This window comes from Ursus arctos, unplaced genomic scaffold (assembly GCF_023065955.2).
Source record: "Ursus arctos isolate Adak ecotype North America unplaced genomic scaffold, UrsArc2.0 scaffold_2, whole genome shotgun sequence".
Classification (NCBI taxonomy): Eukaryota; Metazoa; Chordata; class Mammalia; order Carnivora; family Ursidae; genus Ursus; species Ursus arctos.
Genome location: NW_026622874.1, coordinates 18,503,449 through 18,527,912, shown reverse-complemented (window position 1 = coordinate 18,527,912; position 24,464 = coordinate 18,503,449). Strand labels below are relative to the sequence as shown.

The 24,464-nt window shown below is 34.7% G+C and overlaps 1 protein-coding gene across 5 annotated transcripts in view; it reads right to left on the bottom strand.

Moving 5' to 3' along the window:
* Positions 1 to 24,464, bottom strand: part of RASAL2 (RAS protein activator like 2) — a 341,891-nt gene that overhangs the window by 226,037 nt on the left and 91,390 nt on the right. For 2 of the 5 annotated variants that reach the window (XM_057315613.1, XM_057315615.1), the window contains exon 1: positions 2,389 to 5,917. The exons of 2 other annotated variants lie outside the window; for them this stretch is intronic. In XM_057315613.1, coding sequence (XP_057171596.1) covers positions 2,389 to 2,986 — 598 coding nt within the window. In that variant the 5' untranslated portion in view covers positions 2,987 to 5,917. Of the gene's footprint in view, positions 1 to 2,388; positions 5,918 to 24,464 lie in introns of those variants that run through there. One more of the 5 variants, XM_057315614.1, reaches the window with a different exon arrangement.

The window sequence follows — 24,464 nt, the reverse complement described above, 5'->3', positions numbered from 1 at the left end:
ATGGTCCATATATACTCAGCCATCAGAAAGAACGATTACCCAACATTTGCAGCAACATGGACGGGACTGGAGGAGATTATGCTAAGTGAAATAAGTCAAGCAGAGAGAGACAATTATCATATGGTTTCACTCATTTGTGGAACATAAGAAATAGCAGGAAGATCGGTAGGAGAAGGAAGGGAAGAATGACGGGGGGGGGGGGTAAACAGAAGAGGGAAGGAACCATTAGAGACTATGGACTCTGGGAAACAAACTGAGGGCTTCAGAGGGGAGAGGGGTGGGGGACTGGGATAGACCGGTGATGGGCATTAAGAAGGGCACATATTGCATGGTGCACTGGGTGTTATACGCAAATAATGAATCATGGAACATTACATCAAAAACTAAGGATATACTGTATGGTGACTAACGTAACATAATAAAAATTATTATTTAAAAAAAAAAAAAGAAATGCAGAAAGGTTCATACCTGCAGGAGGTTAGAAAAGCACGGACCTGGACTCTCTGCTGAATACAAGCTATTGCCCAAAGAGAAAAGATCTCCAGATAACAATGAGCTCCAATCTTTGTATTAAATAGCACATTTCAGTTTTAAGAGCTTGAATCTTCATTGGTGAAGCGCTTAGGGGATATCACAGTATTTGTTTAATAAAAATTACTGATCTGACTGGAAAAAATACTGTGTACTGTTCTTTAATTATTGGACTTGAAATCACTTTTAATAGCACCTTAAACTGTTTATGCTTCCACATGTATGATTATTCTATGATTATAAGCGATAAAGAATATTAGGAAATATATTAGGAATATAATAAATACAGAATATTTTGTATCTCCTTAAGTAAACCATAAATGTATAAAAAGTAAGGGACACAATCTTTGAGCACATCACACATACTAGGCAGTCAACAGCTTGGCAAATTTACTAGAAACTGAAAGTTAACTACGAAAGCCCTAAATCTTTACGCACACACACACACACACACACAACCCCACCCTAAACCCCCAACACCCTATAGCTTTCTTTTATCAAATGCACACATATTAACTATTGAAAGGCACTGATCCTAAGAATTTATTTCAAACTCTTAATTTCCTTTAACACTCCTTTACATCATCCTGTCATCACCTGACAAGGAAGCACACATCCAAGGAAATCCAACAACCTGGTCTTCCAAAAATTTCAACAGAATGTTAACACAGGTACATCAAAAATATTTTACTCTTGGTAATTATTTATAACCCAAGGGTAAGAAGTAAATGGATAAATTTAATAGTATTAAAACTTACTGAGCAAAAGAAAATCTAGGGAGGACAAGATTTACGAGGAATACTGAATTACTAGCACACATATACTTTTCAGTGATATGTCACTCTTTCGCATTCTTCATTTTAAAAGAAACAAAACTATACTCCAACAACAAAACTCTTCAACAACTCCCTCATAATTTTCTAAAGAGTTTAAATTTTCGTGATGTGGTCAACCTTACAGTAAAGATAAGCTAAAGTATTCTAATAGCAAGAGCTTGTCCAAAAATGACCTCAACTGAATGGAGATATTATCAGAGTTTCAGTGCTGAGGTTTCCAAAAACAACAAACAAACAAACATGGGTCGTAACACATAACTGAAATAGTTCAGCAGATAAGGTCAATCATTTCCAAGGCAATCACATAAAACTTTAAGAGTTCTTTTTTTGGATTTAATAATGCTAGCATCAATATAAAACATTTTTAAATTTTAAACAAGTCCTAAATGAGGTTTAAAAAAAACAGATGATTCTTTTGTCTGAAATGAATCAAGCACCAGCTTCTATATTGTCATCTGAACAAACTCAAGATTTGCATCTCTTGCTTCCATATTCAAATTGTGTATTTTTATGACATAAGCAAATCAAATTCCAACCAATTAAAAGCTATCAATACAATTCTGTTCTAAATAGTTCTAACAATGTTTGTTAGTTCTTATGAAAAGGTAATAATACAAATTCTGTTTAATTCTCAACTTTCTCATGAAGAAATTGATTATTTTTCCTCTAAATCTCATTTAACTTGCAAAAGTGTATCAGTGGAGATAAATAAGGGTTAAAAAACAAAGCAAAACAAACCCTTTTACACAGGCTCCAAAGTAGAATTCAAGAGTATAGCATATGATATAAAAATTCCTTATATTTAACCAAATCTATTCTTACTATTATTTACTACCATTCATTGAAAAAGGATTTCTGAAGTAGTGTTTATCACTCGTTAAAAATTATACAAATTAAATAAATTTGTTTTATAATGAGCAAACAGAATGGTTTATCTTATTGAAAACACAAATAATTAAAATTCCAATAGTAATTGAAATTGAGCCATCCCTTTTTTCTCCCCTTATTCATCACAATATACCTTCTCTTACTGGCTCATTGGTTGATTCTCCTTTTAGACTCAGCATCCTGGAGAAGCCACTGGAAAGAGTAGAGAAAATGCCACGGATGAAATATCCCTGCTGCTCAGACTCCTCTGACCTCCCTGAAGTTGACCACGGTCTAACAAATCTGATATTGCAGCGGGGTTCTGGCTCTGAAATAGATCTGGTGAATGGAACCCGAAGTGACCGGGTGTTGACCAAGTTCAGCTTCTCTGTTGATGTTCCATGGACCTCGTTAGCAGAGGAAGAAGCATTACTGCCAACCATCTTTGGCAGGACCTTTTGTTGCGGTTCATCCAAGTCTTCTTTATTAGTCTCCAAGCTCTCCCTTTTGCCCCCTTTCCACCTAAAGCTGGGATGTGTTTGCCACCGATAAGCACCCAGTGGCTTTCCTAGATTGGAAACTGCATGTTCATTTTTCTTCTTCTTGCTTCTCACTGGACCACGCCATGGATAGCTCTTTAAGCTTGTTCCTATCTCCGAATTTGCATATGCAGGTTCTGACAAAGATCTTCGATAGCTTGGAGGACAAGGTGATGTCTGTCTCTTAAAGATGCTCATCTTCCACGACTCCATTTTTTAACAACTTCTCTAAAACTTTAAGTTTCCTCTACTCTGCAGTCTTTGCAGTCGAACCACACTTGTCCGTGCAGTCCAAAATATTCAACTGCTTAAGCAGCTTTCTTTGTGTGGCTTTGAACCACAGCAGATGTTGCTGCTTAAGAGCTGGTGTCATGTTATTACCCCATTTTCCCAGATCTCCGAAATTTCAGCAGCACCCAAAAATCTCTTGCCTGAAGCAAATATCTTCAGAGTGCAGCAAAAGTAAAGATTTCCAGAAGATCATCTTTCTTCCTGCTGTAGGTTACATTTCTGTACTAAGTTTTCAGGAAATGATTTTAAAGAAAATAAGAAGTGAAATAAAAGCGACAAAAAACCCACAAACACCTTTATGGACCAATAGCAGTTAAGTGTTCACCATGCAAATGATAGTAGGTTAAAAACAGATTGTGAAAGTACTCAAGCTGACATGCACACTTTACGGAAGAAGAAAGAAAACTTGCCTAAAAGCCTGCCCTTTAAGTGACAACTCTTCAGAATAGTTTTTAAAGTCTATATTTCAGAAATTTAATTTCAAGAGAATCACTGCTATTTATACCACAACTTCTTTCAAAACTAATGCTGTTTTTCAACCAATAGGTAAAGTCATATACTGTTTTGTTCAAGGAGGCACTACAAGGAGGAGGAAAAATGAGCAAAAGAATGCCAAAATTTAAAGCCATTTTAAAAAATAAAATATACTAGGGAGAATTTTAAAAGCATAAATGGACAGAAAAGAGAACAGGGACAGAAGATATTTGCTATGAACTACAGCAAAGGAAAAGCAAAGTCTTGAGGCAATATCTTGTGGGAACCGGAACACAGGAACATACATATTTAGATGATTTCTAGAAGGGGAAAGTTTGCTTTATAAATCTAGTTGGGATAAGTTGTCTGGAAATATATTCCCTATCTGTTTAAACAAAGAAATTCCTTTACTCTTCTTTGTGCTGCTTACAACTTTAAAAAAAGAGCTGACTATTCAAAATTTTGTTAAAGCAAGTACCTTATAGTGAACCAAGATTATGAATGCCAAGTTTTTGGCTGGTTAATTTTTTTTTCAAATGTCTGCTCATAAACTCCTGAAAACAGGGGTTTCAAATGGAAAGCCTGACAGACTTTAGGCCACCAATAAAAGAGATATAACGTGGTAATCAAATCACTCTGCAAGTTGTAGAAAAAATAATTTTATCTGGAAAACTAAAAACCTATTCATGTAGTTGCAGAACGTGTCCAATGAAAAACCGTTCTCACACTAAGTCCTGCTACTGCAGAAATAGGAAATTTAGTACCTTATCTATTCTTTTAAACATATTAAAATATTCTAGTTATTTCCATTATCATAAGACAATAATCCCATTTTTGTTTGTTTATATAGGCTTGAAATTTATATGTCTGTATTAAAGAAATGTTGAAGTACTTGGCTTTCCCAAAAACATATCAAAGTAGAGTGTCTTACAAATGTAAAATTTTCTCGTTATAAAAAAAAAGCAAAAACAAAAAAAAAACCTCAAAACAAACAAAAAAACCCTCAGAAATCTGACTTTGCACAGAGAGAAACAATAAACATTGAGCTCTAATCTCTATTAATGGCATATCACACCATCTACAAAATTTAATCTGTGATGAAAATAAACCTAAAGGTAACATGTTAAACTGTAAAGCTTAAAAAATAAACCATAGGAGAACATATTTGCAAACTGAGGGAAGACAAAGATTTCTTAGAACATAAAAAAGCAGTAACTGTGATAGGAAAACATGAATAAATATAAATGCACAAAAATCAAAAGCTTCTGTTAGTACAAGACATATTAAGAAAATCAGTAAGCAAGTCATAAAATGGGAGAAAATATTCGCAATACAAACATCTCACAATCTGACGACAATATATAAAGAACTACAGCTAATGAGTAAAAAAAGAAACCAAATATTTAAAATAGTCAAAAAAATAGTCAAAAAGAGTTGAACAAACCCTTCACAAAGAAAGCTATATAAATGGTCAATAAGCATATGAAAAAGCACTCAACCTCATTAGTAATTAGAGAAATACAAATTAAAGCTATAATGAGATATCACACCCAATAGCATGGCTAACATTTAAAGGGCTCAGAACACAGGTGTTGGTGAAGATGTGGAGCAACAAGAAAACTCATAACTGGTAATAGGAACATAAAATGGTTCAATTACTATGAGGCAAATTTGACATTTTCTTTATAAAGGTAAACCTACATCTACCCTATGACCCTGTAGTTCCACTCACAGGCATTTACTCAAGAGAAATGAAAATATACATACTTGTATTTCAATGTTCACAGCAGCTTTATTTAGAAAGCCACAAACTGGAAACAACCCAAATGCCCATCACAGTAGAATGGATAAACAAACTGTGGTATTTTCATACAATGATGTACTTACTACTCGGCCAGAAAAAGAATGAACTATTAACAACAACAACAAAAAACAATGTAGATGAAGATCCCAGATATTATGATACCAAAAGGAACTGGACACAAAAGAGTACATACTGTAAGATTCCATTTCTATAGAGTTATAAAACAGGATAAATTAATCTATAATGGAAAAAAAGTTGAAAAAGCAGTGGTCAGTGGTGGAGGATACTATTAACAGGAAAGGAGCACCAGGAAGCTTTTTGGGGTGATGAAAACTTTCTAAGTCTTGATAGAGATAGGAATATGGGTTTATAAAATTATAAAAACCCATCCAAGTATTCACTTAAGATTTATGCATTTTGGGGGGCACCTGGTGGCTCAGTTGGTTAAGCATCTGACTCTTGATTTTGGCTCAGGTCATGATCTCAGGGTTGTGAGATCGAGCCCACATCGGGCTCCATACTCAGTATGGAGTCCGCTTGAAATTCTCTCCCTCCCTCTGCCTCTGCCCCTCCTCCCACTTGTACACATGCAGGCTCTGTCTCCCCCTTAAAATAAATTATTTTTTAAAAAAGATTTATGCATTTTTCCATAATTAAATTTTACCTTAAAAATTGTAAGCAATACTGAACTTTTAGTTAATAGGTTTGCTTAGCCAGTGTTACAGGTTACTGATTCTGAAACTACTTTCTGTGTTGTTTAGGCTTGAAGAAAGGCGTAAACACATCGAAGAGAATAAATGGATGGATGGATGAATGAATATATAAATATATACTAATATTAGAACTAACACCATGTGCCCCCCAATATGTTGAACTGTGAAGGATACATACTTGTGTATTATTCTGCAAAACTACACAACCTAAATCTAATCTAACCATAAGAAATATCAGATAACCTCAAATTAAAATTCTACAAAATAATTGTCCTTGCTTCAAAAATGTCAAGGTCAAGAAAAGCTATGAAACTGTTGTAATTCGAAGGGGACTAAAAAGAGACTATTAAAAGCAATGCATGATTTTGGATTAGATCCTGAACTGAGAAAAAAAATAGCTATAAAGGATATTATTGGGACAACTGACAAAACTAGAACATGGATTATGGATTAGATAACAGAATCATCTCAACATTAAATTTCCTGATTTTGATAAATTTTCCTAAGATTACAAAAGAGAATGTTCTTATTCTTAGGACATTCACACAGAACTAATTAGGGACATAGGGGTATGATGTTTCCAACTTATTCTCAAATGATTCAAGAAAAAACTACGCATAGGAAAGTAGATAAAATATGATAAAGCAAATGGGGCAAAATGTACACAATTACTGAATGTAGGTAAAGGGTATATGGGAGTTTCTTGCATTCCAGCAAATTTTCTATAGGTTTGAAATTACATCAAAATAAAATATTATACAAGTAAAATTTTTAACTCTGCAATTATTTTGTTTGGGTCTATAATACAGATAGAGAGCATTTCAGAGTATCTTTCGACTAATATAAAGAATTATCTAGTTCCATAGGTTTTATGGGAGAGGGAGGTTAATCAAGATCATCCCCTATTAAAATACCTCAATGGAAAATTAAATTAAGACTATAATTTTGAGGGGGCGCCTGGGTGGCTCAGTTTAATATTAAGCGTCTGCTTTCAGCTCAGGTCGTGATCCTGGGGTCCTGGGATCAAGCCCCGCACAGTGTTGGGCTCCCTGCTCAGCTGGGAGTCTGCTTCTCCCTCTCCCTCTGCCCCTCCCCACCCCGATTAGTATGCTCTTTCTTCCTCCCCCCCCCACATCTCTCTCTCTCTTGCAAATAAAATTTTTTTGAAAAAACAGACTATAAGTTTGAGAAAAGTTGCACAGTGGGAGAATTTGAGCCCTGTAACCAACATTGCGAAGTTCAGAGACTAATGTTAAGAAAAATCTTTTATACACTAAATAGGTAAGGCAAAAATAATTATCATAGTTTCTAAACTCATCAACTCAATTCTTTTGAGGAAGTACCACAGATCTTCTTACCATAAACGTCTTTATTTAAGGAATATGGAACTGGAAAATACTAAATAACACAGAAAAAGATTCAAGAGAAACCAGAAAGCAAAAGAATAATAGACCAAGGAAGTGACAGTCTCTAAGAATAGCTAAAGGAGAAGACTCGTCTCTCTCATAGCTGCTAAAGTTTGAGTCAAGTGCTTCAATTATCTCATCGCTATGAAAGACTGAGATCATTTATGTTATTTCTCCAAGTTTTATCTTTTATCTGAATTTAAGACAATAACTTGCCACTCTACGTTTTCTGAATTTCTCAAACTATATATAATGAATTCATGAATTTTTAAGAAAGTATTCACAGGATTTACAGTTTCTTGAAATTAGAAACAATGACAGCAGTACCACTGAATTACCACATTCACTCTAAATCCTACTATAAATATTGGCTGCAGATTGAAGTGTCAGTACACGAACATTTCTACCTCAAGTTTCAATCAACTACTTTAAAAATTTTCACAATAATAATATGTAATATTTAAAGCACAGCTTCAGGAATCACTCTGGTTGCTAAGTCAAAAGAAACAGGTGAATTATCTAAATGAATATGCAAGTACTTACATCTGCATAGAATAATATTTCAAATTGTAATTGAGCACCTACCATGTATCAGGCACTGTATTAGGATTGTAGGAACAAAAAGAGCACTGGGTGCTATATGCAACTGATGAATCATTGAACACTACATCTGAAACTAATGATGTGCTATATGTTGGCTAGCTGAGTTTAAATTAAAAAGGCCAAAACAAATTAAAGAAAGAAGGAAAAAAAAAAAAGAACAGGGCAGACCCTGTCCCTATCCTCTTGGAACTGCCTGTTGATCAGGAAACGCTTACATTAGGAAGGGAAAAGTATACAAGGTGTTTTAGTAAGAGGATTTTTACCAAGTCTAAGGCTTAAAGATAGAATCAACTTCCGAGATTCTCTTGATCTTGAGATTCTATTATTATAGTCAATTCTACTAACATGTGACATGCATTCCGAAAAATCACCACACTATACAAAATTGCACAATAAAACTACAGGGCTTATGGGGAAGTTGGGGTTAGGGAGCCAGACTCAGGAACAACAACAAGACACGTAAGAAGAATAGAAAGCTAATACAAACTATAGACCATCTTACACATGTTAAATGGTTAAGAAACACCTATGTGCTAAAATAAATATGGCAGGTTAGTTTGAAAAAAATTTTAAGTTTGCCTGTGGAAGTGGGCATCAGACGGGTTGCAGCTTCTGCTTTTTCATGAAGTAGTGGAAGGAGGGTTATCTGAAATCTGAAAGAGAGCCGCAGTATTCTGAGTAGATGGACATGGCTCATAACACAGTGGAGAACTGAGGTAGCCACTAGCCAGCTGACATGTATGCTTTCTAAGTATTTCCTATACTATACAGTTTAAGTGGATACAGTTTTCTGTGTTCAGCTAGTGTTTCTCAGATGAATGGCATAAGCAAACACAAAATACACGCAATGTTCAAATTGTTCCTTAACATCAAGCACATGGTACAAGTTCTGGTTTTGAAAACAAGCATGGTAACAGAACCAACTGTATTTCCTCTCCCCTCCATATACAACTGACCAGTGAACAACCACACAGGTCCACTTATACATGGTAGGGGATTAATATAAATACAGTACAGTACTGTATATGTATTTTCTCTTCCTTGTGATTTTCTTAATAACATTTTATTTTCTCTAGCTTATTTTTCATTATAAGAATACTGAATATAACACATACACAAAATATGTTATCAGTAAGGCTTCTGCTCAACAGTAGGCTATTACTAGTTAAGTTTGGGGGGAGTCAAAAATTACATGTGGATTTCTGACTACACGGGTCGGTGTCCCTAACCTCTGCATTGTTCAACGGTCAACTGTAAAAAGGAGGTAAAAATCTAGGAGACGTTACCACTGGAAAGCAGAATAGCAGCAGAGAAGTGGCTCTTTTTTTAATTGAAGTATAATTAACACACAGTGCTATATGAGTTTCATGTGTGTAATATCTCAACAATTCTATACATTACTCAGTGCTCATCACAGTAAGTGTACTCTTAATCTCCTTTATCTATTTCATGAATCCCCCATTCCTCTCCACAACTGTTCTCTGTATTTGAGAATCTGGTTTTTGTCTTTTTTTTGTTCATTTGTTTCTTAAATTCCACATATAAGTGCAATTGTAAGGTATTTATCTTTCTTTGACTTTAAGTTGGCATAATACCCTCTAGGTCCATCAATGTTGTTGCATGTGGCAATTTCTCATTCTTTCTTATGACTGAGTAATATTCCTTTATATATACATATATATGTATATATATGACATATATATGTATATGTATATATATGACTTCTTTATCCATTCATCTATTATTCATCTTTATCCATTCTTTCTTATGACTGAGTAATACTCCTTTATATATATGACTTCTTTATCCATTCATCTATCAGTGGATACTTAGGTTGCTTCCAATTCTTGGCTGTCGTAAATAATGCTGTAATAAACACAGTGCATATATCTTTTCAAATTAGTATTTTCATTTTCTTTATGTAGCTACTCAGTAGTGAATTACTGCATCATATGGTATTTCTGTTTTTAATTTTTTGAGGAACCTTCATACCGTTTTCCGCACTGGCTGCCCCAATTTGCATTCCCACTAATAGTGCACAAGGGTTCCTTTTCTCCACATCCTCACCAACACTCATTATTTCTTATGTTTTTGAGTCTAGCCATTCTGACAGGTGTAAGGTGATTAGCTCATTGTGGTTTTGATTTGCATTTCCCTGATGACGGGTGGTGTTGAGCATCTTTTCATGTGTCTTTTGGTCAGCTGCATTTTTTCTTTGGAAAAATGTCTATTCAGGTCCTATGCCCATTTTAATAGGATTATTTGTGGGTAAAAAAAGGATTATTTGTGGGTTTGGGCGTTGAGTTGTATAAGTTCTTTATACATTTGGGAATATTAACCCCTTATTGGATGGAGATAGATAGATAGATAGATAGATAGATAGATAGATAGATAGATAGATCATTTGCAAATATCTTCTCCCATTCAGTAGGTTGCATTGTCATTTTGTTCATGGTTTTTGTTGTTGTTGTTGTTGCTGTCTTTGTTGTGCAAAAGCTTTTTATTTTGGAGTAGTCTCAATAGTTTATTTTTGCCTTTGTTTCCCTTGTCTGAGAAGAAATATCTAGAAAGATGTTGCTAAGGTTGATGTCCAAAAGATTAGTGCCTGTGTTTTTTTTTTCCTCTAGGAGTTTTATGGCTTCAGCCGTCACATTTTGGTCTTTAATCCATTTTGAGTTTATTTTTGTGTTTGGTGTAAGAAAGTGGTTCAATTTCATTCTTTTGCATGTTGCTGTCCAGTTTTCCCAGCACCACTTGTTGAAGAGACTGTCTTTTCCCCATCATATATTCTTGTCTCCTTCGTTGCTATTTTTTTAGTCATTTTCTTTTTTAACAATAAAATCTATTGAGATTTTATTTTTATATTAATTTCTCTAATATATGTAATTTTACAATTAGCATGTGTATTTTGCTCCTTTTGAAAACAGAATATATATAAAACTTCATATAAATATATATATAGAAAATCTACAAACAGCCAAAATAAAAGCCTTAACATTAACTCAAAGAATCTGAATTAGAGAACAGGGACCTAGAAAAGTCATCAGAGATCAACTTAACCAACTCTGTCATATAATCAGACAAGGCCAGGGCAAAGAGATTTGTCTATAGTTACTCAGTTAACAGCAAAACAAACAAACAAAACCATGTGTATCCCAATTCCCAGTTCAGGATTCTATAACCTTCTTAAATTAACATTTTCCAAATTAGTCTTCCCAAGAACACAGTTGAAAATTTTAAACTTAAGGAGCATAAGTGTGACATTAAGTCCAGTTATTGTACTGTTACTTAAATGCTAAAATTCTTTCTTATTTAAAGTTTAAAATAGGCTATCATTTTCTCATTAAAATGTCCTTTCAGATTTACTTCAACTAAGGGAAGCAAGCAGAGACGAAAAGGCAAAACTTGAGCTTTCTCAGTGTACAAATAGCCTGCCATCACTTCCTATCTTAAGACATACCTTTTCTACACTGAAATTCTATTCTATATATCCCACATGCCCTTTTGTAATAGAAGACACGACATATACTACAATAAACAGAGTTCTGGAGTTCTGTTACTAGAATAAGAAAGTACATACCTTCTTAGATCAATTCATGGAAAGCTTTAAAAATAGAGTCACTTCTCTTAACTAGAAGACGACATCTTTCAAAAATATAAAGTCTTTCTTTATACAAAGCTAATTAATAACAAAACATCCCTTTCCCATCTCCTATCACTGGAGCACATCTGCTTCCCGATGAAACACTTCCTGTGGCAAAAACTACCTCCCTTCTAAGTAGTAAAAGTCAAAGATACACCTGACATGTACACAACTGTTTCTTGTTGAAGAGACAAAGATATGTCTAGAAAGGTCAGATGAAGATTATTTTTAACAGACAAGTGCTGGAATCAATGATCTTTTAAAATAAGGTAGCATTCTAAAATAAAAACAAAAATGATGATTCCTAATGCCATTATTAAAGTCTCTTTTAAAAAATAAAAAATAAAAACTCTGGTTTCCTCTAACCTCTCTGATCACGCCTTCTCTATGTAGTCGAAATGGGAGTTTTTCAAAGCTGGGTCCTTAGCACCCACTCCCCAAATTCTCACTATGCACATCATCATTCCCAGTTACCATATCGACTTATACCTCCAGTTCAGACCTTGTCTCCACTGAGCAACATAGTCATATATTCAATTCGACATTTTGTGTTGATCTCAAATTCAAAATGTATAAAACCTAGTCCCATGGTCTTTTCTTTAAAATCTGGTCTCATTCCAGTGTTCCTTAACCTAATAAAGGGCACCACGTCCATTCAGCTATTCAAGCCCCAAACCTCAGTCATCCCCCTCTCTTACCATTCAATAAACAAACCATGGATCTTGCTGATTTTTCTTTCTATGTATTAATTAATCTATCTACTTCTTGCCATTTCCCCTAAATTAACCTACTATTACTTCTCACCTAGATTACAACAGCTTCCTAAATTCATCTACTATGGCCCCGTATAAACCATTATTCTTGCTATAGTCAGAAGAATCTTTTCAAAATACAGATTTATGGCATCCTATTTAAAACTTTTCAGTGGTTTCCCACTACTCTTATAAAAAGCAACACAAAACAAGCCAACATTCCTTAATATACCCCTGGTCCCTACCTACCCCACCCCTTCAGCTTCCCTCTTAAAGACAAACTTAAATCCTTTCAGTCCTTCATACTAGCTACTCACCTTCCCACCACAGGGTTCATGCTCACATTGCTCCCTCTACCTATGGACGGATCTTCCTCCCCTCATCGTCTGCCTACTCATGCTTCTGATTGCAGTTAGGTGTTACCTCCTGGAGGAGGCCTGTCCTGAACTCCTTAAGTCAAATCTCTCTATCGTAGGCCTTCACAGCCTCATGCATCTCTCTATTACAACTGCATTTGTATTTGGTCATTTCCTTGTGAGATTATTAATCAACGCCTGTTTTACCCACAAGGCTATAATCTCCATGCCTGTTTGTATTATCCATAGTGATCCCCACTGCTTGGCAATGATGGGCACTCAATAAATATTTATTAAATTAATAAAATCTGAGAAAGATCTAGAATAAAAGTACCTAACTTCAGACTAATAGCACCTACTTAACATTATCTCTGATACCATGAAGATCACATCAAAATATATACTGTGGGGAGAGAGGGAGAGAATAGGGAGAGAAAACAGTCATATAATACACTGCAGGCAGTTGTTTTCCTTGAACCAAGTAGGTATTTGTTTCTTCAAGGATATGGATAGCAAGAAGTATTAAAGGAGGAAAATTAAGAATAAAGCAAAATGGGAAGAGGACAAGAAAGAAGCATGAAATACTCTTCTAATTGTTAAATTTTTTTTCCCGGAAACATAAATTTAGTTGATGCAGAAACTATTATCTTAAGTCACATGTATGTATGAGGCAATACAGGTTGTTAGTTACAAGGAAACAAAGAGTAGTTCCCTCTCGGGCCATGTCAATCTAAGTAGGGAAGTGTTATATCAAGTACCTGTGTTAGCTGCTGAGAGAAAAGAAAGAAAAAATTTAAAGAAACAAAGAAAGGTTAAAGACTTTTCAAATAGTACTAATGTTTTATGAAGCATAATACCATAAAATCATGTCCTCAACTTTTCAGGATGGTACTAATTATTTAATTTTCATTCTTTTCAATATAAAGGACTCATACAAATTATAAACAAAAGTAATTTATTTTCCTGTTGTAAGACTTTCCAGCAAATAAACTTTTAATCAGAAAAAAAGAAAAGAGGATTTGTGACATTTGTTGTGGTCTTTAACATTCACTTAATACATGACCACTGTCATGTGTTTATCCTATGGACCACATTTAAAGGGCATTACAGAGCTGGCAGGTGGAGTTAAAATGCAATGGAAGATAGCAGTCAATGTTTGTGAAGGAGAATCAATAAAGATAATCACCATATGAATCTACACTGATTTATGTCATGGCAGAATAATCTGAAAATGTTGGGACAGACTCCCTCAAAAGTGATCCAGATTTAAATATATTTTTTCATTGCCTCCTGTTTAGTATAGAAATCTGATCCTACTAAGGGCCTTTATTCCTTTAAAAAATAATTTCCCTGATTCTCAAGTCGTGACTCAGTCTGACTGTGTCTATTTGCCTTTTGCCAGGGATCAGCTTCTCTGTGGGAACTGGAAATGTGCGCATACCCAAGAAGTGATGCAAGATCTGAACTTTCCCCAAGGGCAGTGCCAGCATCCTAGGACTTCAGACTTCTGTACTTCTTCCTCTCCTGAACCACCCTCTAGGAGATGGAATGCAAAAGAAATAGTTGTGCAGCCTCAGAGAGGGAAGTACTGAAAATTATACATTCATTTGCCTATTTAGTCACACTTTCAAGGGAAAAAACTGTAGGCCTCTACATTCCTTCCCATTTTCATCCCCCATTAGATTCATTTTTAGCTTTGGAAGCTAAACTTGTCCATTTATTGATTGGTTGCTTAAGCTAGGTAAATATGATGCATCTATTCCTCGATCTCTGAAGTACTGGCTTTATTATTATTTAAAGAAAATATTAAATCCACTTCATTATAGATATGTCATCGATAACAGCTGTCCTACTTATCCCAGACTGACTCAGAAGAGACATAAAACTAGGAAAAGCAGTCTGTAAACACTTTTAATTGTAAATTAATTGTTTTTAAAATTTCTTCTTCCTGATCATGCCTCTATTGCACTAATGCATTTTCCTTTGTATTTTAGTTAGTTTTATGCATTTCTGACTTATTCACAAGACTTTAATCTCCTCATGTTCAAGCTCCTTTGTATTCTCCCAGGCACCTAGCAGAGTACTCAGTAGGCTGTTGTTGAATTTGCATTGAAATGAATTGAACGAGTATGATAGAATACCAGAGGTTTTTTTTTTTACAGCTGGTCAAGGAGAAGAAAAAAGAAACAGCACAAAGTTACCTTAAAACTCCTGGGGCACTAGCTTTCAGCCCATTCCCCAACCTAACATCTATCTCCTCTGCCAAAAATCATTTAAACCACTGTTGCCAATCGAGTTAGCTTAAGTGGTTTGAGTCTTTGTTTTATTTGTACCCATGTACCTTTTTTCTCCCAATATGTGTTTTACAGTTAAAAAATGTGTGTGCGTTCATTTGTCTTTCAAGGGTTCTTTTTATAATTAATTAATATAAGTCTAACTTTTGAGACTAAGAAACTGGTCCGTCTTCTTTCCACAAAATGAAGTTTTCCCTCATCCAGCTAGAGCCTCAGCATTTTGCTGCAACTTATTCATTCATTTCTCATCTCATTCATTAAGCTGATTGTTTTCATACTGTCTGCTGTATGCCACAAACTGCCATAGGTCCCCAGCTCTTAACAACTGTTTTTACACTTTCTTTAAATGAAATAAATACATTAAAATGATAACTGATATAATGGAGGCCTCTATGGATGAAGTGAAAGCACAGACGATGGATTACCCAAGTCAGCTTGAAGAAGTCAAAGAACATTTTGCAGAGAAGGTAATATTTCAAGTGAGATTAGGCAAGAGTTTACACTTAGTGAAGGCAAAGATGTAAACAAGAGAAAACGAAATCTTATTTCAAATAATTTCTATTGAAATCAGCACTACTCAAAGCTTGGTTCTCAGACCTCTGGTAGTCCACAAACTATTTGCCATGAGGCTGAGTCAAGATGAATACAAAAATAGAGAATAAGTGTTTAGAAACCCTCATAGAAATATAATAGAGCAATTTTATGACTGTTGAATCTAATAAAAAAAGCATACAGCTCATTTTTTATTTCATCTCTCTAGTTATTAATTTTTATTGTATTTTGCTAAAGCACTCGTTCCCAACAGATTGAAAATGTTTAAAAACCCACACAGATAGTTTGAGTAGTGCTGTTACTAAAATGCATCTAATTCTGACTATAACTCTCAAATTGTTCCCTATTTTAAGCTTCTTTGGGGATCTGCTGGGAACTCTGAGAGGCTTATCCCCTGACTTCAGGAAGAACTTTATGTATCAATTAGATGATCCATTTTAATTAAAGGATCAAGCTAGCAATTCAGCTATGCTGACCAAACTCCTTAAACATTTCAGTAGAGGGAGGAGCAGCTGGTTCACATTCTTTGGCACATGTTGTCAAAAGTAGAAGCAACTAGAGATGGTGGTAGAATGTTGTTCTACTTAATTTTTCTAATACTTGAAGCCATTAATCCTTGCCACTCTTTTGTGAAGTAGGCCTTTGCACCTCTTTGTAATCATCTTTATTTAAAGCATACAAGTACATATAGAAATAAGACATGTTTGATTCAGATATAAACTCAAGTAAGGACAGGTCTTTACTATCTAAAAACATATGCTCTAAAATGGAAAACTCACAGTGATGCCTATTCCTGCTATAAATATGGTTTTCCCCCTCCCCAGGAGTTGAAACCCAAAGTTGAATATGCATAGGATCATACCAAAGACATAACCTCGGAAATAAAAACTCAAGTTAAATCTTTCATCAAAATCATTAGATCATATAGTCTTTGTTCTTTACTTTGCAAAACAGTTCATTCTAGCTGACGATGGCTTCTCTTCTGTCAATCTTACCAGTAGCCGCTTTCTTTTTAGATTTCAGTGAATCAGGATACCAATTTAATTTATAAAATATCAAAAGGTTTGGTAGTATACAAATACTTAAGGTAGCACTTAATGAACATATTCAGGTAATCTGAGAAGTATGAAACCACACACATATTTAAAATACTACTATTTAGGGCTTCATATATTTTGTTACCTCTTTTCCTCTAATTATTCAGAATATTATTTTGGTTTTACAAAATTCTGGAAGTTTATAAATACCTTGAATTCTTTTGGTACTGATTTTTAGTTATTAGAAAATACAGATACACACAAAGGAAATTCAAGTAGTCCATAGTGAGATGAAAAATAAACATAAGCTAGACTCACTTCTTTGCTATCTGTCCATCAAAGAACAGGAAACACAGGGACACCTGGGTGGCTCAGTTAAGCACCTGCCTTCATGATCCCAGGGTCCTAGGATCAAGTCCCGCATCGGGATCCTTGCCCAGCGGGGAAACTGCTTCTCCCTCTGCCTGCTGCACCCTCTGCTTATTCTCTCTCTCTCTCTGACAAATAAATAAATAAAATCTTAAAAAAAAAAAAAAAGAGAGAGACTAGGAAATATAGTCTGTAGCAAGGTTTCTCAAACTCATTTTAGATGTAATCACTTTTTGTGCTTGTCAAGGATGTGCTCTGGGGAGAACTGTCCTGTGACCCGAATGGTGTTTAGCGGCACCCCTGCCTGGCCTCTATTCACTAGATACCAGCTACTCATGACCATCAAAAATGCTTCCAGACACTGCCCCCAGTTGAGAACCACTGTTCAATAAAACAGAATAATAGTTTCAAACTTTTTTCCCCAACACATACCATCAGTAAAAAAAAAAAAAAAAAAAAAAAAAAAAAAAAAAAAAAAAAAAAAAATCCTAAGCATACATCTCTACCTAGGTATATTTATTTATAAGTTACATACATGGACTATTGTACTAATGTTATATACACTGTAAAATATAAATAAATTTAAACAGAATGAGATAAGCAATATATTTATAGAAATGCTAATAAATTTATAACCTGAACCCCAGAGGATTATCTTATGTACCCCCAGGGATGTACATACCACACCTGAGACACAGGAGAATTGTTTCTTTTACTGGCTTAGTTACTGATTATGACATATTCATGCCATTTATAAACTGAATATAAGTCTAATATACAGTATAAGGGGACATTTTGATCTTTGTTGAAAGTGGAAATTCTAAAGTTTCTAAGAAAATATATTAATTAAATTCTTGATATTGTGAAGAAGCATGACCTTGAGATCAATGACTCAGGATGAATTCTCTGGATGACTATGATCTTTCCTTCTCCTTTCTGGCTCAAAAAATTAAGATAGATGCCAGTATTCATATGAGGGCCCACAAAGTTCCACAATGCTTATTTTCAAACTAACTCCACTACTAGACCAGCAATTAGTTATTCTATCCTCACATGACAATCAATTTTTATTAAAAATATTTTGGGGATATATACCAAGGAATGTAAGAATTGTAATTATGGCTATTGCTAAACTTATGCCTACTTATGCCATAATAACGTAGCTGGAGAATATTATGAATTGTTCACTTAGAGGAACTCATGGCTGACAATGATGTACTTAATATCTGTGTAACTGCTCCAGATATCACAAAGGTACATAAATCAGTATTTGCGGGGCACCTGGGTGGCTCAGTCAGTTGGCATTAGGTTCTTATTTTGGCTCTGGTCATGATCTCAGGGTCCTGGAATTGAGCCCCATGTAGGGATGGATGACAATAATTGCCATGGTTATTTGCCTCTATCTTAGATGCTTCTATGTACCATATGGGTCTTAATTTTACAATGGGTGCCAATGAATAATGTGGTGCCACATTATTCACCAAACTTAGTGTTCCCATCTAGGAAACACTGAATGAAAACAAAAGAAACAGCTCAGGGACAGCACTCAATTGGGGGGGGGGGGGGCGGGAATAAAATTGAGAAATTAGGTACTTTTATGACACCTGTAGTTCTCCACCCAAGAACAATACAATTTAGTTCACATTTAGGCTAATATACAGATATTTATAAATACTAAGTATAATTTACCTCCTGTTAAATAGTAATACTCAGTCTCTAAATGTTTGAATTAAAAATAGTATTAGATGACTGGAATAAGAAGTTGTGGTCATTACTCAACTATCAGAAAGAACGAGTTCTCAACATTTGCTGCAACATGGACGGCACTGGAGGAGATAATGCTAAGTGAAATAAGTCAAGCAGAGAAAAACAATTATCATATGATTTTTCTCATCTATGGAACATAAGAACTAGGAAGATCGGTAGGGGAAGAAAGGGATAAAGAAAGGGGGGGTAATCAGAAGGGGGAATGAAGCATGAGAGACTATGGACTCTGAGAAACAAACTGAGGGCTTCAGAGGGGAGGGGGGTGGGGGAATGGGATAGACTGGTGATGGGTAGTAAGGAGGGCACGTATTGCACGGTGCACTGGGTGTTATACGCAACTAATGAATCATCGAACTTTACATCAGAAACCAGGGATGTACTGTATGGTGACTAATATAATATAATAAAAAAAAAAACATTAAAAAAAATAGAATCAGAAAGTAAGTTAAAGGATTTTACTATTGCTAGGTTTTATTTAAACATGCTTTGTGGTAGGAAATACTTTAAATAATGTGTGAAGTCAAATTACTTTAGTGGTAGACTTTTTGGTGACATAATTAATATTCTGCTGAAAATGAAACTGTAGTCATTCATTTCCTGCCATGACCAAGTAACTGATACTGAGCTTGCCATCCTGCTGTAAACAACTAGAAAAGCAGACAAAACATTTGACACAAGTTTTTCAGATATTAGAAAACAGGAAGCACAGGACTATGAGCCCTGGTAGAAGGAAAACATATCAGATAAACCTTATGATAATCCTGGATATTAAGCTAGAGACACTTTCTGAATATTGGCACAGGGGGAGGAACAGAGGCAGAACACAATGGTCTCATTGAATATGAGGAGACAGAAGTGGAAGTTCAGGGGAGACTGAGGCTGATGGAATTTGCAGGGTAAAGTACCAGAGAAAAGGAAATTACACAAAGAGATCAGAAATCTGCATGGGGATCTGAGTTACTGGTTGCATAATTAAACTGCATGTGTGTAGGATTAAACTTCATGACTACTAGCAAAGAAAGCTGCTAAACAGCTATAAGCTGGAAAATCTTCACGGATTTTCGGGACTGGAGGATATTTGAAATCCCTCAAACAAAAGAAGAAACCTTTTTTAATACCCAAAGCATTTGTATATATCTTCAAAAGGTAACACATTGGTAGTAGAATTAAATTAGCCCAAGGAAAAAAAGGCTATTTTATTATTTTTAAAGATTTTTATTTATTTTTTTTGTCAGAGAGAGAGCATGCACAAGCCAGGGGAGCAGCAGGCAGAGGCAGAGGGAGAAGCAAGATCCCCTCTGAGCAGGGAGCCCAATGTGGGATTTGATCCCAGGACACTTGGATTATGACCCAAGCCAAAGGCAGCCGCTTAACTGACTGAGCCACCCAGGCAACCCGAAAAAAGTTTATTTTAGACCCACCCACATACAGGTTTAAATCAAGCCTCAAAATCAACAGCTGATTCTCAAGAAATGTAAACTCAATCATAATTAAAGACAACAAAAAGCAAAAAAATCAACAATGTAAAATTCACAAAGTCCAATATCCATTCAAAAATGACTACCCATAATATGAAGTAGGAAAATGTGAAACAAAAATAGGAAAATTAATCAGTAGATAATATGCCAGAAATGAAAGAGATGATAAACTGAGCAGCCAAAGACTATAAAAAGTTATTATAAATGTTTAAGGATTTAAAGGAGGATAGAATAATAAAGAGAGAAATGGAAGATATTTTTTAAAGAACCAAACGGAATTTATGGAACCGAAAAATACAATATCTGAATTGAAAATTTTATGTAATGGACAGAAGAGGAGACTACATTTCATAAAAGAAAATATCAGTGAACATGAAGACAGCAATTCAAAATATAGGAAAAAAAAAAAAAAAAAAGTTGAGCAGGGAGACTGAAAATGATGACCAGCAGTCTGTGGAACCGCAATTCCTGAAGGAGAGACTAAAAAGAGAGGGGATAGAAATAAAGTTGAAGAAATAGGCTGAAATTTTTTAAATTTTTAACTAAAAATCCACAAAACCAACAACAAATCTCAAGCAGGATAAACCCAAGGAAACTACACCACGACACATAATTAAACTGCTAAAAAACAGTTATGACGAGAAAAATAATAAAGTCAGCCAGAAGGCTGGGGGACATAACAGAAAGAGGAACAAATATTAGAATGACTATTGATTACTCATCAGAAAGAATCAAGCTTCAAGATGATGATGGAACAACATTTTTATGCACAGAAAAAAACAACCGTTCTACTAAATTCTATGTTTATCAAAAAACCTATTCAAAAATGAAGGCCTGGGACGCCTGGGTGGCGTAGTCCTTAAGCGTCTGCTTTCGGCTCAGGGTGTGATCCCGGCAGTATGGGATCGAGCCCCACATCAGGCTCCTCTGCCATGAGCCTGCTTCCTTCCTCTCCCACTTCCCCTGCTTGTGTTTCCTCTCTCACTGGCTGTCTCTATCTCTGTCAAGTAAATAATAAAATCTTAGGAAAAAAAAAAAAAGGCCAAAAAAAAAAAAAAGACATTTGTGGAAAAAAAAACAAATGCTGAGTGAATTCACTGTCACTAGACCTCACTTAGGCCTAAAAGAAGCAGAGAAAAATAAAATTTGAACAGAAATCAACAGAATTAAGAACAAGAAAAAAATAGAAAAAAAAATTAACAAAACCAAAACCTAGTCTTTTGAAAGGAGAAACAAAAGCAATAAATCTCTATTCAGGATAACCAAAAGTGAGACAAAAGACACAAATTATTAATATCAGGAAATAAAGAGAGAAGTCATAACTGCTGATCACATGAACATTACAAGGATAATAAATGAATATTACAAATAACTCTTTGCCCACAAAAATGATAACAAATGAAACATCTCTTGAAAGACATAACTTACCAAAACTGACACAAAACACAACAGATAATCTTAATAGCCTATGGTATAAAGGAAAATGAATAAATAATTAAAATCTTCCAAAAACAGAAAACCAGGCCCAGATGGTTTCAGTGTTGAATCTACCAAACATACAAGGAACAAGAAATGCTAATTCTCCATAATCTCTTTAATAAAACAGAAGCAGAGAAACCACCTTCTAACTTACTTGACCAAGCCAGTATTACACCAATTCCACAACCAGAGATATTACCAGAATGAAAATACAATCTCTCCCACAGACAATAAAAACCCTCAACAAAATATTAGCAAGTCAAATCCAGCAATGCATAAAAACAACTGTACACCATAAGCAAATGGGATTCCAGACATGCAAAATTAGTTCAACATCTGAAAATTATTTAATGAAACCTACCATATAAACAGGATAAAGAAGAAAAATCATACAATCATTTCATCTGAGGACAAAAAGAAAAAAAAAGAATTTGAAAAAAATATCCAATACTCATTCATGAATTAAAAAACACACCCTCAACAAATTTATTCAACTTCAGAAAGAACATCTACAAAAAACCCTTATAGCTAACATCCTATCTAATGTGAAAAACTGACACTTTCTTCCTACGATGGGAAATAAGGCAAGGATGTGCTTTCTTTCCATTCCTATTCAACATCCTACTCTAAGTTTTAACTAGTGCACTAAAACGAGAAAATAAATAAAACCTATCTAGACTGGAAAGACAGAAATAAAACTGCCTTTATTTACAGAAGACATGAATGTCTGTGGAGAAAAATGCAGAATCCACAAAAAAAATTGGAACCAATAAGCAGGTATAGCAAAGTCACAGGATATAAAGTTAAAAAACAAAAGTCAATTGTTTCCCTTATATCAACAATGAACAACTGAAATTGGAAATTTCTTTAAAAATACTATTTACAATAACATCTCCCCTCCACCTAAAAAAGAAAAGAAATACTTAGGTATAAAGCTAACAAAATATGTCCAGGATCTGTATATAAAAACTACAATAGGGGCGCCTGGGTGGCACAGCGGTTAAAGCGTCTGCCTTCGGCTCAGGGCGTGATCCTGGCGTTATGGGATCAAGCCCCACATCAGGCTCCTCCACTATGAGCCTGCTTCTCCCTCTCCCACTCCCCCTGATTGTGTTCCCTCTCTCGCTGGCTGACTCTATATCTGTCAAATAAATAAATAAAATCTTAAAAAAAAAAAAAACTACAATATACCGATGAAAGAAATCAAAGATCTAAATAAATGGAAAGATATTCCATGTTAGTGAGTTGGAAGACTCATTATTAGAAAAGTGTTAATTCTCCAAACTTGATCTATTCCAGTAAAATTCCTAGCAAGTTACTTTGTGGATACCAACAAACTATTTCTAAAGTTTGTATGAAATAGAAAAAAGATTAAGAATATCCAACGTAATACTGAAAAAAGAACAAAGGTAGAGGATCACACTGCCAGATCTTAAGACTTACTGTAAAGCTACAGAAATCAAGACAGCATGTTACTGGCAAAAGAATAGACAAATATATCAATAGAACAGAACAGAGAGCCTGGAAACAGACCCATGCATATATTGTTAACTGATTTCTGATAAAAGCCAAAAGGCAATTCAGTGGAGAAAGTACAGTCTTTCAAAAACTGGTGCTAGAACACTGGGTGTCTATATGTAAAACAATGAACTTAGATACAAGTCTAACATTTTTCACCAAAATTAACTAAAAATGCAAATGCAAAACTATAAAACTTCTACAAGAAAACATAAGAAACATTCTACATGACCAGTTTTGATGAAAAAAAAAAAACTGTTAAGTAGGACCTTATTAAAAACTGCTTTTGCAAGAGACACTACTAACAAAAAAAGAGAAACCAGAAACTTTGGAGAAAATATTTATAGAACACATATCTGATAAAAAAGACTTGTACTCAAAATACACAAACAACCTTTAAAACCCACCAGTAAGAAAATAACCCAATTATGGGCAAAGGATCTGAAGAGACACCTCACCAAAAAAATACACAAATAGGAAATATGCGTATGAAAAGATGATCAACAACATCTTCAACTGAAGAAATTCATATGAAAACAACAATAAGATATCACTACACACCTACTAGAATAATTAAAATTAAAAAAACTGATAATACCAATTGTTGGTGAGGATGCAGAGCAAAAAGAACTCTCATTCATTGCTGGTAAGAATGCAAAATTGTCCAAATGCTGTGAAATATACTTTGGCTATTTCTTACAAAGCTAAACATAATCTTATATAGTCACACAACCCAACAATCATGCCCCTAGGTCTTTACAAAATTATTTAAAAACTTATGTCCATACAAAAACCTGCACATGAATGTTCTTAGCAGCCTCATATATAATCACCAAAAACTAGAAACAACCAAAAGTCCTTCAACAGATAGTGGCTATTCAAGAAAAGAAAGGAATGAGCTATCAAGCCACACAGAGACATGAATTTAAATGTACATTAAGTGGGGGAAAAACGTGCATTAAGTGAACAAAACCAGTTTGAGAATTCTACATAATCTATTATTTTAATTGTATGACATTCTGGAAAACAAAACTATAGTGACGGTAAACAGATCAATAGTTGCCCGAAAATTGATACAACAGGAATGTTGAATAGCTGAAGTACAGGAAATTTTTTTTAAGCGGTACTCTTCTGTATAATACCGTAATGGTTAAT